This window comes from Pleurodeles waltl, chromosome 3_1 (genome assembly GCF_031143425.1).
Source record: "Pleurodeles waltl isolate 20211129_DDA chromosome 3_1, aPleWal1.hap1.20221129, whole genome shotgun sequence".
Lineage (NCBI taxonomy): Eukaryota > Metazoa > Chordata > Amphibia > Caudata > Salamandridae > Pleurodeles > Pleurodeles waltl.
Genome location: NC_090440.1, coordinates 1,585,368,699 through 1,585,381,021, shown reverse-complemented (window position 1 = coordinate 1,585,381,021; position 12,323 = coordinate 1,585,368,699). Strand labels below are relative to the sequence as shown.

The 12,323-nt window shown below is 41.5% G+C and overlaps 1 protein-coding gene across 26 annotated transcripts in view; it reads right to left on the bottom strand.

The window, feature by feature from the left end:
* The window catches only part of NEB (nebulin), a 375,459-nt gene that overhangs the window by 117,289 nt on the left and 245,847 nt on the right, over positions 1-12,323 (bottom strand). For all 26 annotated transcript variants that reach the window (XM_069225183.1, XM_069225192.1, XM_069225189.1 and 23 more), the window contains 11 exons: positions 10,661-10,765; positions 9,820-9,927; positions 8,781-8,888; positions 7,488-7,595; positions 4,608-4,712; positions 4,410-4,514; positions 3,623-3,721; positions 2,618-2,728; positions 1,707-1,811; positions 1,458-1,562; positions 523-627 (listed from right to left, as the gene is read on the bottom strand). In XM_069225183.1, coding sequence (XP_069081284.1) covers positions 523-627; positions 1,458-1,562; positions 1,707-1,811; positions 2,618-2,728; positions 3,623-3,721; positions 4,410-4,514; positions 4,608-4,712; positions 7,488-7,595; positions 8,781-8,888; positions 9,820-9,927; positions 10,661-10,765 — 1,164 coding nt within the window. The remainder of the gene's footprint in view (positions 1-522; positions 628-1,457; positions 1,563-1,706; positions 1,812-2,617; positions 2,729-3,622; positions 3,722-4,409; positions 4,515-4,607; positions 4,713-7,487; positions 7,596-8,780; positions 8,889-9,819; positions 9,928-10,660; positions 10,766-12,323) is intronic.

The following is a 12,323-nucleotide window of genomic DNA, read 5'->3' as shown; positions in this document are numbered from 1 at the left end:
TGTGAACTCTTAATAGGGTCGGCGGTGTTCAGGCCGCACAGGAGGCCTGAAGGCAGAACAAGTTTGGCAGGCGGCCTCTGCTGCCCGCCAAACTTGTAATGAAGTCCATGGTGTATAAGAGAAAAGGTGGACACACACTAAAATAAATATGTGGGAAAACTTACAGCGGTCAATAAAAGATGTTAAAAAATCTAATTACAGATTAACAGAGACCTACAGCACCATAGTTAATAGTGATTTATAACCCAGTCTCCGAATCAATGGTGGTTTAGCTTTCTCCCATCTGAAATATTGGCATTTGCACTCAGTATAAAAGCAATCACTTGATATGGATGGTACAAAGTCAGGTTGGTGATATGTTCATTAACAAGTGTTATTTTACCTTCTAGCTTTCCAAACTGTGTAATCAAAAATGATTCAAACACATAGAATGTATACAAAGCTACATTACCTCGAATATTTCTATGTTGCATGCAGTAGTTCTAAGATAGTGACACAGCAAATTGTACACAGAATACGTACATCACTGGCGTTGAAGTAAGCTTTCTTTGCCTGAATGAGAACAGGTGAATCTGCAACTGTGGTGTACTTGTGCTTGAACTTCTCATATTGTGCTTTGTATTTTTTCTAGAAAATGAAATATATTGAAAATATAAATATATTAGTATTAGTCATCATTAAAATTGTTTGTTACCATCTTTTTTTGCTACAATGAGATACTGGTGGTTAAGATCACCAACACCCCTTAATGTGCCACAACCATAAGGGCCACAACAATGGGCTGTATAGGTGAAGGTTCTTGAATTCACAGGTAGCTATGCTGTAAAAAAAAATAGATAGGAAAATAAAAATATCAAACCCCATTTTTTATGTGCACCAACAGTAAATGCAGAGTTATAATATATTTTCTTGGGATGCTTTTAAATTGAAGTTTTAATGCTTTTTCTATTACTATATTTTTATTAGTTAATCTATGCACTTTATCTTTCATTGTACCTCTACAATAGTATCATTTAGGTATTTTGAAACTACTGCATTATACATTTAAAACATGCTAAAAACTAAATTATGTGATATAACAAAGCAAAGGGTGTAATAAAGTAGAAAGTAGAAAAGGCACAGAAAAGGCTAGAAAATATGATTAAGAATAATGACCTGTCCTAATCTTAGCAGATTAGGGTTGAATACCCCTTTCGGTAAGGAGACACTGTAAGCAATGATTTGCTGTGTGCCAACACGGACGTTAGGATACATAAATTGGTCAAACAAAAGGGACAGCATATCATTCAACACCAAATGTCAAGCATTTACAAATACAGAGAATGAAGAGCTAAATGAGACTTATCCAACCGAGAACATCATAGAGACATGTGCCGAAGGAGTCACCATGAGAACTGTGCCAGTGAAGAAGGGTGCAAGTAGCTAGCTCTTAAATGAGGAACTTGTGCGGAGCTCACCTCGCTGATCAAGTCTTTGACATTCCTAGCATGCTTGTGGCCTTGGGTCTGTCCATCAGCATGATGATGAGGCCTCTCCTTGGTGGCCACCTCCACATATAAGTACTGTTGAGAAGACAGATAAAAGGAAATGTTAGGCATGTGCCTCCTAAATTCACCCCTCCAAATTACAGGTACATGTGCAATATACATGTGAATGGTACATGCTGACAGAAGACTGCAGTGCACTGCGTTATTCAAAGTGCTCACCTGACTCTGGATCTCCTGTCCTTTCTTGGCTCTTAGGAACTCAGGGGTATCTAAAATGGATGTGAACTTCTCCTTACTCTTATTTCCTTCAGCTCTGTAGACCACCTAAAACATAAGCAAAGTGATTAAAAATATTAATAGGAATATTTCCATGAAGTCATAGTACTGTTAGGTGCCACACTCCTAAAGTAACGTCATAGAAGTAATAATATAAAAGATTTGATTTACCTGGTGTGATCGACATTGACTGGTGCATAAAGAATAGCATGCAAACAGAGCAACAAATATTTAAAATAAAATGAGAAAAGAAAAAGGATAAAAACTCTGTCTGTATTTTATAATAAATGTAAAAGTCTGCTAATTATTCTGCAGTATCTGAATTAACATATTCTGAAATAATAATAATATGTTTCAGGAAATTAAGTTCCATTTTCAAATGCTGTCCGTTGACTCTAAGAGGAAACAAATTGTTAGAAAGTGCCAGGGGATTAGCTTTTAGGTGCAGACAGATTATTGTCTGGAAGCAATTTACAACAACACTGTAAAAGTATGATTTTCTATCATTTTCACTCTCAGGGGCCTCATTTAAAGCTGTAAGGAAATTATATGGTAACCACATCAGTTGATAAATTATGTTACCATGTGCAGTATTTACCATGTGTAGTGGATACCTTACAATTTGGAAATGACTTGTAAATAAACACTTGTGTGCATGACAATTGCCATTTACTTCGCTACTAGGAATGAGCGCCTACAGCTTGCATTAATCAGTATGATTGCAGAATGCAACGGTTTGATCACTTCTAGAATTTACATTTAACCATTTGAAAGGGGGACCTACAATATGGGCTTGGTAACTTCCAATACTGTACTTGATAAAAAAACAAGGTGCTTTACAAAACATACTTTACCTGGCTCAGATGTGTTTTCAGTTCCTGCACTCTCCTGTATTCTGGAGTGTCCATAACCACAGAGAATTTGTCAAACATCTTCTTGGCTGTGTTGGTGTACAGGTAATTGGACTGAAAGAGACAGAAAATGAATGTTATAAAGAACATGTTTCTGTTCTAGAAGACCTATGTGCTGCCTTATCCCATGATATGGTTCCAATGTAAATAAGAGGACTGACTCGGAGGGGCATTATATTACTGATATTGTCAGGACAGAGATAACCATTTGACAGTCTGGTTACCTATGATTGGACAGGGTGCTGTTTAGCCATCAATAATGTGTAGTCTGCCTGTTGGGATTAGTATCTGATTGATTGAATATGCTCTTCGGTTACTGTACTGCTGTACTGCCATTTTACTATTACTTATAGGGAAATATGTGCTGATGAGCTGTCAAGATCTCTTTTTCCTTTGTTATCACCGCTTTAGTTCTATGTCTGTATGAACTTCCCTTTCCTCTTACCCTACCTACCCCCTACTAATCCCTCCTTTCTTCTTTCCGTTAACCTTTCCCTTCTTCCTACAACAGCATTTAGGGTTGATTTTAGTGTTTTCCTTGCACACCTCATTTGGGCGTGTTTTACGATGTTCCTAAGTGTCTTAGGTGATTTCTTCTTCTGCTTTGCATTGCATGTTGATAAAGTGATTTTCAAAAGGTTTGTACTTGCTGCCAGTTTCAGCAAATAAGGAACCTGATGCACCCTTGTGACACAACTAGCCCAGGATCTCACAAAGTCAAGAAAGCAGGACTGGAGCTCTGGTCTCCAGGTACCACCAGTGTTAAGTTAACCAGGACAATACCTTATCTCTTCTCCAAACTCGTCTCCCACCCCAGGACTTCTCTAGTTGGAAGGTTGTCCTGTCACTGTTTCATCTACAAAAGTTGTTCCTCTCCGATGACTTGTGGTCAGTAATCTACAGACAACTTCAAAATAAGCAAAGAAAGGAACAGGATGGCAAACTTACCCAGAGTTTACGCAAGTCCCGTGCACGAACCATGTCAGGAGTATCGTACAGGAAGCATCCTAAGCCTTTCAACCACTGTAGGTCCTCTTTGTACTTATTCTACCAGTTGTGAAGAGAGAGACCGAGAGAAAGTGAGAGAGAGAGAGATAAGCAAAATGCCATTAATATATGCTGGAAAATATATAATTATAATATTAATAGCAATAATTAATGTCACTACAAAAAATTAAATAACAATAACTAGAAAATTAACAAGGATAAAATAATACTGCTAATTGTGTAAATACCACTAACATGAATAATGAAAAATCCAATTATGAAAATAAAATTTAATGTCAACAATACTAAACCTGATTACATTCAAATAACAATTATGATGAGTACTGGTAACAAAATTAGTACTGCTACTGTATAACCACTACTACTAATTATTATTATTATCAGTAGTAGCAGTAATGCTGTGGTAATGGTAGTATTACTAATAGTGGTTATGTTGGTAGTAGTAGTTGTGATACATCTACTAATAATAATAATGAACAATATAGTGATAATACTAAAACATTGCTAGTATTGCTACTAATATAATTATTATTGTATTTCTTCTATGATAATGCAGATTAATAACGTTTTGTTGGTATTATTATTATTTGCAGTAGTAATAGCAGTCATTATATTACTATTACAGATAATATTAATAATCACCACCATCAATTAAGAAAAGACAGTTATCAAGTGCACTTCCTAAAAGGCACTGCAAATTAGGATTTGTTTTAAAGTTGCCACTTACATCACTTGTAATTTCGCCAACATAGCGGCAGTGAAGAAGTTGAGGGGTGTAGGGCATGGAAATCAGATGGCCCTTCAGCCTTTCATAATCTGATTTATACACCAGCTAGAAGAGAAAAAAAGAGTGACTTGAAGCCCTGGGATCTTTCCTCGTTTGATATTGTTTGCAATACATAACCAGTGTTGATGCAGAACCTACATCGCTGATGGCCTCCTGCGTAGCTTTTACTTGGCGAATCTCTGGGGTGTCGGGCGTGGTGTGGATCTTGTCTTTCTGCTTGTGGTACAGCTGACGGTACAGCCTCTGCAGACAGGGACACAAGACAAAAAACAACCATGAAATAGCAAAGGTTGGGAGTCCGGGCATCCTCTTCTGCTCAACCTTCATAGTGCAGCTCAGAAGGCAGTCAAGTTCAACTAGATGCTATATGAGAAGTTCTGACGCTGCAAAGAGTTCAGACTTGTTTATTTTTATCGATTTACAACGTCTGCAGTTATGAAGGCCCAATCGTTTATTTTCATTATTGTGCTGTGGAGGGAACTCATGGGCCCAAATGTCTGAGCATCGGAACCTAGTGCTACTTCGCTGTTACTAACACAACCAGGCTTTAACAGAATTGTTAGTTATCAGCTCATTTTGGAATAAGCGCCACTTCCTGTAATATTCTCCTAGGCTACTGTTTGGCTAGATTAATTTTCATGAACTCTTGTTTTGATTAGATAGTCTATCAGTATAACACCACCATGATCGATTAAACAACATAATCGTGCCACCTGGCCTATGGTGGGGAATCTGCCCTCACTCTTCAGAGATATCAGAAAGTAAATAGTTCGCTGGTGACCACTAACACAAGCTATGTCATTTTGCAATTGAAGTGGTCTCGTTTTTTTAGGGAAATTCCTGATAAAAAAAATGTGAAATTAGCACGAGCCCTGACATGAGCCATGAGCCATAGGTCTGCCATGAGAGCTAGCAAAATCTTGTCCCATGACTCATGACTAGTCAGGCAATAGTCATAAAAGAGGCCTACCATGAGAGACCTTACAAGATATTTAGGCCCGTATTTATGAAAAGTTAGCATCTCGTTAGCATCATTTTTTTTAACGCTAAAGCAGCGCTAACTTAACTCCATACTTATAATTTGACGCTAGACCCGTCATGTGCCAAAATATTGGAGTTAGTGCCATTTCTAGGAAGCGCCAACACACCTTGCGTCAATTAGATGCAAGGTAGGCGTTCCCTCCCTAAAAATGGCACTAACACCCTAGTGCATATTTACCTCCTGAGGCTAAAGGAAAGCGGACCTAGGTAGGGGACCCAAAAAATGGCGCTTAGCCCATTTAGTGCCATTTTTTAACACTTAGTCAGATCAGGCATTAAAGTGCAGGTAGGCCCATTTCCATGGGAAAACACCATGGAATGGGCACAAAGATGGCCACCCAAACCCCAGCGACACCACCACCCACACCACAGGGACACTACAGAAGGGGGGGGGCCCATCCCAGGTAAGTTTAGGTGAGTATATATATATTATTTTTGAAGTGCCATTGGTCCCCTGCCTGGCACTGGGTATGTAGGGCTTGCCCAGGGGACACTGGTCCCCGGTGGTAGGCATTGGGGTGGTGGAAATGACTCCTGTCTATACTTAGGAGTCATTTTTTGGCTGTTTGGGGATCAATAGGCTGATTAACAGGATATTTTTTGCCGCAAACCAGCCTAGCACCATTTCTGACCCACTAGCACCATTTCCCCTAATGACATCCCTCACCACCTAGCGTCTTTTTTTGAGACGCTAGCTATTCCTTAGTGCCATTGGGCATCATTTTATAAATATGGTGCAAAGATGGCTCTAAGGAATGGCGTTAGCCGACATTAAAAAACATGACGCACAACTGCGTTAGTGCAGTTGTACATCACTTTTCATAAGTATGCCCCTTAGGCACCACAGGAGCATCAATTTTTCTGACGTTCCAGTGTCAAAATGCCCTGTGCCACCATGTAAATATGGCCCCTTCACATGCAACTCTTTGCATGGAAGGGGCGTGCAATGGGCGTTGCTGTGGGCGTGCCACAGCAGCACCCATTGCATTTTGACGCTGCCTCAGATTTATGAGTTTCGTAAAACTGCGGCAGCTCCAAAATCTAACACCACCCCAGGGGGGGCATTAGCAGGGAACAACGAGGAGGTATACTTTTAGTCTGCATCACGCATAGAAAGTGCAAACTGCCAGAAATGATTGTTTATGTGTGGGATATGGTATGAACATGATTCATACTTTAAGATTTAGTGAGATGCTTGACAGAAGCCATTGGTATTGCTAAGAATTCTTACGCAACCGAGAACCATGTTTCCTATGCGCGTACAAAGGACAGTTTTGCCTCATGCATGGGACTGGTTATCAGTGATTCAACATCCGGCACAAGCTTGCTCTTGTTCACTTTTCGCTTGAAGAAAGTCTGGATATTTGAGGTAAAACCTAATTTTGTATTATTTATCCTGACCTTCCTGAGACCCTTTTGGTTAACCCCCGAAATTTTTTTTACACCGAAGCTGCTACAGGGAAAACATTCAATTACATATCGACTATTGCACTCCTGAATATCAAGTACAAGAATATACTGGCATCCTAAAATTATGGACAAGATATTGAAAGATAAAGTACCAAGGGAAGTATAGATTTGCTATTCTTAACTTCGCATCGATGTACCTTGATAATATATACATACATAAATGCATATCTTCAAGGTACATAGTTGTGGAGTTAGGTAATGAAAATCTACACATACCATTCGATATTTTGTCACTCAATATTTTGTAGGCAATATGATTGTGCAATTGTACCCTGGATTTCAGGAGCCACATCCATATTGACCAGTTGACAAAATAAAAAGTAATACTGTGACCATATATTTTTCCCAGTAGCATAAAACCTCTCACTGATGAGAGTCAATTACAGCAGTGCATGCTTCCTCCTGCACAGAAGCAGAGAAACTTCAGAATTGGTCTAAAATAAGTTTATCTCCCCTGTAAATAGTGAACAATGTGCATTCTATTTTCATTTTTTTCATTCACCATACCTCGTTAAGCACAGCATTCACTTTTCTTATGTTTGTCATGTTCACGTTGTCTGGTCCCAGGGTGTAGGCTTTGGCCTTGATGTGCTCGTATACCTCTTTGTATTTATACTGCAGAGAAAAATAAAATATGTCAAGCATGTGAAAGAGCCAAAAGCACGATACACTTTATTGGAATTGTTTTCACTGAAGACGGAGCTTTGTCCTTTTGCAAAGGGACTGCTTCTAATGGTTACGCTTGATAGGAGAGAGTGCGCATGTTTAAGTTTATATCATGCCAGGAGAAAGAAATGTGGCCCAATACAAAAAGGTATTTGGAACAAATCTACTGATAAACTCCCATTCTCACACTTGTTGCTTTAGTAAATCTCAGAAAACACTATTGCCTAACAAGTGACACACTACTGCAAGTCGGCTACTTCTCACAAAGCTTAGTCAGTGCGATATTATACCACTGTTTGGGTTTAACCCATTGCGTCCTGGTTAAACCTATGTATATGCCCACTTTACATGGAAAAAGCATTGGCAAAAGGAGGCACACCATTATTCATAATGGGTCTCAATGGGCTTTGTAGGATTAGCATCAAAACTTTTGACGCTAATCCTGCAAGGCTCTGAACTAGAGTCAAGAATTTTGATGCAAGTTCCCTAACTACTGACATGGTGCGGTGTATCTTAGATACGGCGCATGCATGGTGGCATTAGGGGGGGCGCTAAGGGGTGCAAGAAAAGTGGTGCTGCACTGGGTGCAGCACCACTTTTCTTCAATCTGGCCCATAGGCAGGATTGGCATAAATAATTTGACACTAATCCTGCAAAGCTCATTGAGGCCCATTGTAAACAATGGTGTGCCTCCTCTCAATGCCTACAATGAGCAGGTGTTAAAAGTGCACAATTCTTTTCAGCCACCCTAAAGGGGGGAACACCCCGTTTGCATACATTATGCATGCATGATGTAGCGCAAAGGGTTACAAAGTGGCTCAATTAACACATGCGACACTTTGTAAATCTGGCGCTGTGATTTTGGCCTCATTGGGCCACATTAGTGTAAAAAAAAAAAATGACACTAATGTGGCACAAGGAGGCGCTAGGGGCTCTTAAATCTGCCCCATAGTCTGATAAATGCTTTTACCGACAGATGGATCTATAAATGGCTACCGACAGATAACAACGGAAGTGGACAGATGTATTGAACGGTAAAGATATACAAATACATTTACAGATACAGACAAACAGTTGGATAGACTGGCAGATGGACGAACATACAGGCAACATGGGTCGAGTGATATTACTTACATCACTGCCAAGTGCTTGGGCCTTCTTGGCTTGTAGAATAGATGGAGTGTCCAGTGGGAGCTTGTATCCTTTGGGAAGGGACTTGATGCTAGCGTCACGATAGAGGTTCTGCACAAAAGACGAGAAAGGATAAAATGAAGTAAGACGGCTGTATACACTTGTATGCTTGTGATGTTGACTGCCAGTTTAAATGTGAGACGTTTGAGCAGGCTGCCAGTTTGCAATTGCTAACATTGCTGCAGGGCAGCTCGTTACTATCAGTCTTGAATGGTTTGTTTAGAGTACACTACAAATAGAATTACTTCTAGCCGTACGCCAGTGCTTAATTTGAGCCGGTGGTTTCCGAAGCGGGACGGCACTTATTTTTTATGCCTCAAGCATTTATTGCGAGCAAAAGACACATATGGGAGAGAGGGGGAAGAGAAAAGCGAAAAAGCACCACAGTGGGAGAAAGCAGAAAGCTGCAAGAGCGAGCTGAAGTGATTGGGAGTAGATGTAAATGGATTAAAGAGGCCCGAGATGGCTTCAGGATGACGCTGCCTCAATATTCCGCTCTCGCACAGTTAATTGCCGCGTGTTTCAGAGGTGAGCTTTGTTCACCGGCACGTTTTGATTTACAAATTAAGCAATGCCGTGCGTAAAGGCGGAGTTTATTTAAGGCGCTTGACAGAGAGCACTGGAAGCTCAAGACTTCCTCAGCCGTGAAAGTTTTATAAATCTGATAAAGAGAATTCAGGAAGCTTAGTCCAGCAGATCAAGCAAAAGTGGAAAATCAATGGTCGCCATTTTCTGGCGGTGTATGAATGATATGTTTGCAAATACCAGCCTAAGCGCTAGTGTAAAACAATTAAGCGGCAAGATTGAGTGCTGCTAATGCATCGAGGAGTTTGGTGTTTCGGGCGTTTTCTCCAATAGGTGGGGGTAGAGAGCTCTCTCTGGTGGTCACGCGAGTAAAAGCAGCAATCCCCAGGCTGAAGCAAAGAGGAGGGAAGGGAGTGAAGGGCGTGCGCTTCTTTGAGTAAGAAAACCCTATACTTACATCACTCTGAATCTTGTTTGCATGGCTGGCTCTTTCCAAGTCCACTGTCCCCGTCGTAGAAGTCACCTTCCCCTTGACGTTATGCTCGTAATCGGAGTGGTACACAACCTACGGAAATAAATTAACAAAAAACAGTCAGGCCAGCTCTGGTCGACTATGCGAAAACGGTGCGTTTATTAGAAATTCACGTCGCAAAATATAAACAGCTCAGATCACAAAATTTTGCCAGTCCCCTTCATTTTAAATCTCCTAAATCGTCAAACTGTTTGAGGGTCTGAGGAGTGAATTCCAGATTAGATTATAAAGGGTTAATTCTGGTCTTGTTTAACACACTGCATACAAAGCTCTTACTGTAAAATAAGTACTTTTTCAATGGTAAATCTGCAACACTTTGAGAAAGCATCAATGCTCTGGGCTCAGGATAGCCTCGAAAATACCCTGGAAAGATAACTAATTTCAGGACGACGACGTTTAAACTGCCATGTGTTGTAGACCCAATTAACTTCTAAGTTTTTTCATGTTTTACTGTCTCTGAGACTTCACTGGGATTTGCCAGTCATATTACATATTCAGCCGCAGATGATCCAGCATGCACTACTACCTTATGCACCGGAAGTTCCCTCACAGCCATCTTACCCCATGGACACAGACATTCCACTCTTCTACATTTACACCTATTTCACGTATGTGGGAGATGTGTGAAGCCAGCATGTGTGTACATGAGTCCTGTCTCGGACCCAAATAACAGGCCCATCACAGATTGATACCTGCAATATGTAAGAAGCACATTTTAACAGTGGACGTATTTACAGTAGCTGTACTTAGAAATAAAAAAACTTACATCGCTCTGCTGCTTTCCGCTCGTGACAGCTTGTACGTAGACTGGAGTGTCAGTCACCACCGTGAAGTTCGCCTTCATCTCCTTTGCCTTGGCTTTATATTTGAACTGTAAAACAAAAAGTTCACTCAAATTGCAGTACATGTCATTACTATTTTTTCAGGTAGACAGTGAGAAATTATAATTCATGTTGTAATTTTGTCATGCCTTTAATGCAGATCCAGATGCCTAGAAAAGGGGGGAGAGTGAACACAAATGCGGATATTGAAAACGCCCCCCTTGTTCTTTCTATCGTCTTTTGTGTACAACTTGACAACAGGATATTTTTGCTGTGGACTCGAGCACGACTTATTCTCCCGTCTCACAAGACGCAAGTATACCAGTGGCGGTTTCTTTATTGTGGTGCGGGGCGTCGCACCCCAGTTCGTTTACTGTATTAAAAATGTTTAATTAACACTGTTAATTCCATCATTTTTTTTGCTGCAGTGCCTGGCATGACCTGGGCAAAGAAGTTACAAGGGAGGAAAGCCTCTGTTCCGAGTCTGCTTGTTGATTGGCAGGTGTCGGGCCTCCTTGGGGTGAAGTGTGCATGTCAGTTTGGATGGGTGCCTTGCTTTGACCAGCCTGGCATGCGCACTTGAACCCTCAACAGGTTGTGCGATGTAGGAGCAAGGGGGTTTGTTGCCACAGTCACCAAGACTCCAAATGAGCGTTGGCAGCCCCTGACATAGCCAATCCTCGCGCTGCTGGAGTCATAGGGGTGGGACAGGGCCTGAGGGAGATGAGCTGTTCACCAGGAGGCAGCACGTCACAACAAGTGTTCTTCGCTGTGACGATGTGAGTAGGTACGGACGATGTCTGATATTTTTATGCTCATAATCGTATTGTTTCCAAAGTTACACATCTGAATTTACTGGGCACTCTAACATGTGACCGAGAATGGCTGTGTAACATAAAATACAGCTTGCCCCCCAGGAACCCTAAGGGAGCGAAGGCCCCCATATCTCGGGACAGGAGGCTGAGCAGAGGAGCGGAGCATGGAGCCAGGGGTTGTCCCGCTGCTGGTGCTGAGCGGTGAATGCAGCAGGAGACCCCATGGGTTGTGAAGTGATCTCTGTGGGTGGGAGTAGAAGCTTCCCACACCGCCAGATGTGGGCCAGGAGATGCGTACCCTAACTCTATGTGGAGGCCTTGTATGATTGCACGATGCTTACTCCACGTTCCCCCCTGCAGATAGCTTCAATGTGTTTTAGTGTGGTAGAGGAGCTGATTGATGTCCCTTATGCCCCCTGGAGGCAGCTGCGTCAAGACGCTTGTCATTTATGTTGGAATGGTGCAGAGTACCTTCTATATGAGAATGGTTGAGAGCCAGTATAGCAGGGACAGGCAGACATGGAAGAGAAGTGGCGCGAGGGGAGGGGACATCAGGGTAAAAGGTACACGATGGAGCAGAGGGAGAGCAATACACAGGATAGCGCAGAGAGGAGTTACAGGCACCACGAGAAAAGAAGGATGCGAAGGCGTGCATTTTCAGAAATGGTTGTCACTGCTGTTAAGTCTTGGACATCTTTCTACCGTTTTGCCCGCCTCTGTTCCTCTTTTGAAAGTCTTGGGCTGATCTCTTACAGCACTTAGAAGCTGGGGGGTTTGCTGCTGATATGCTTTT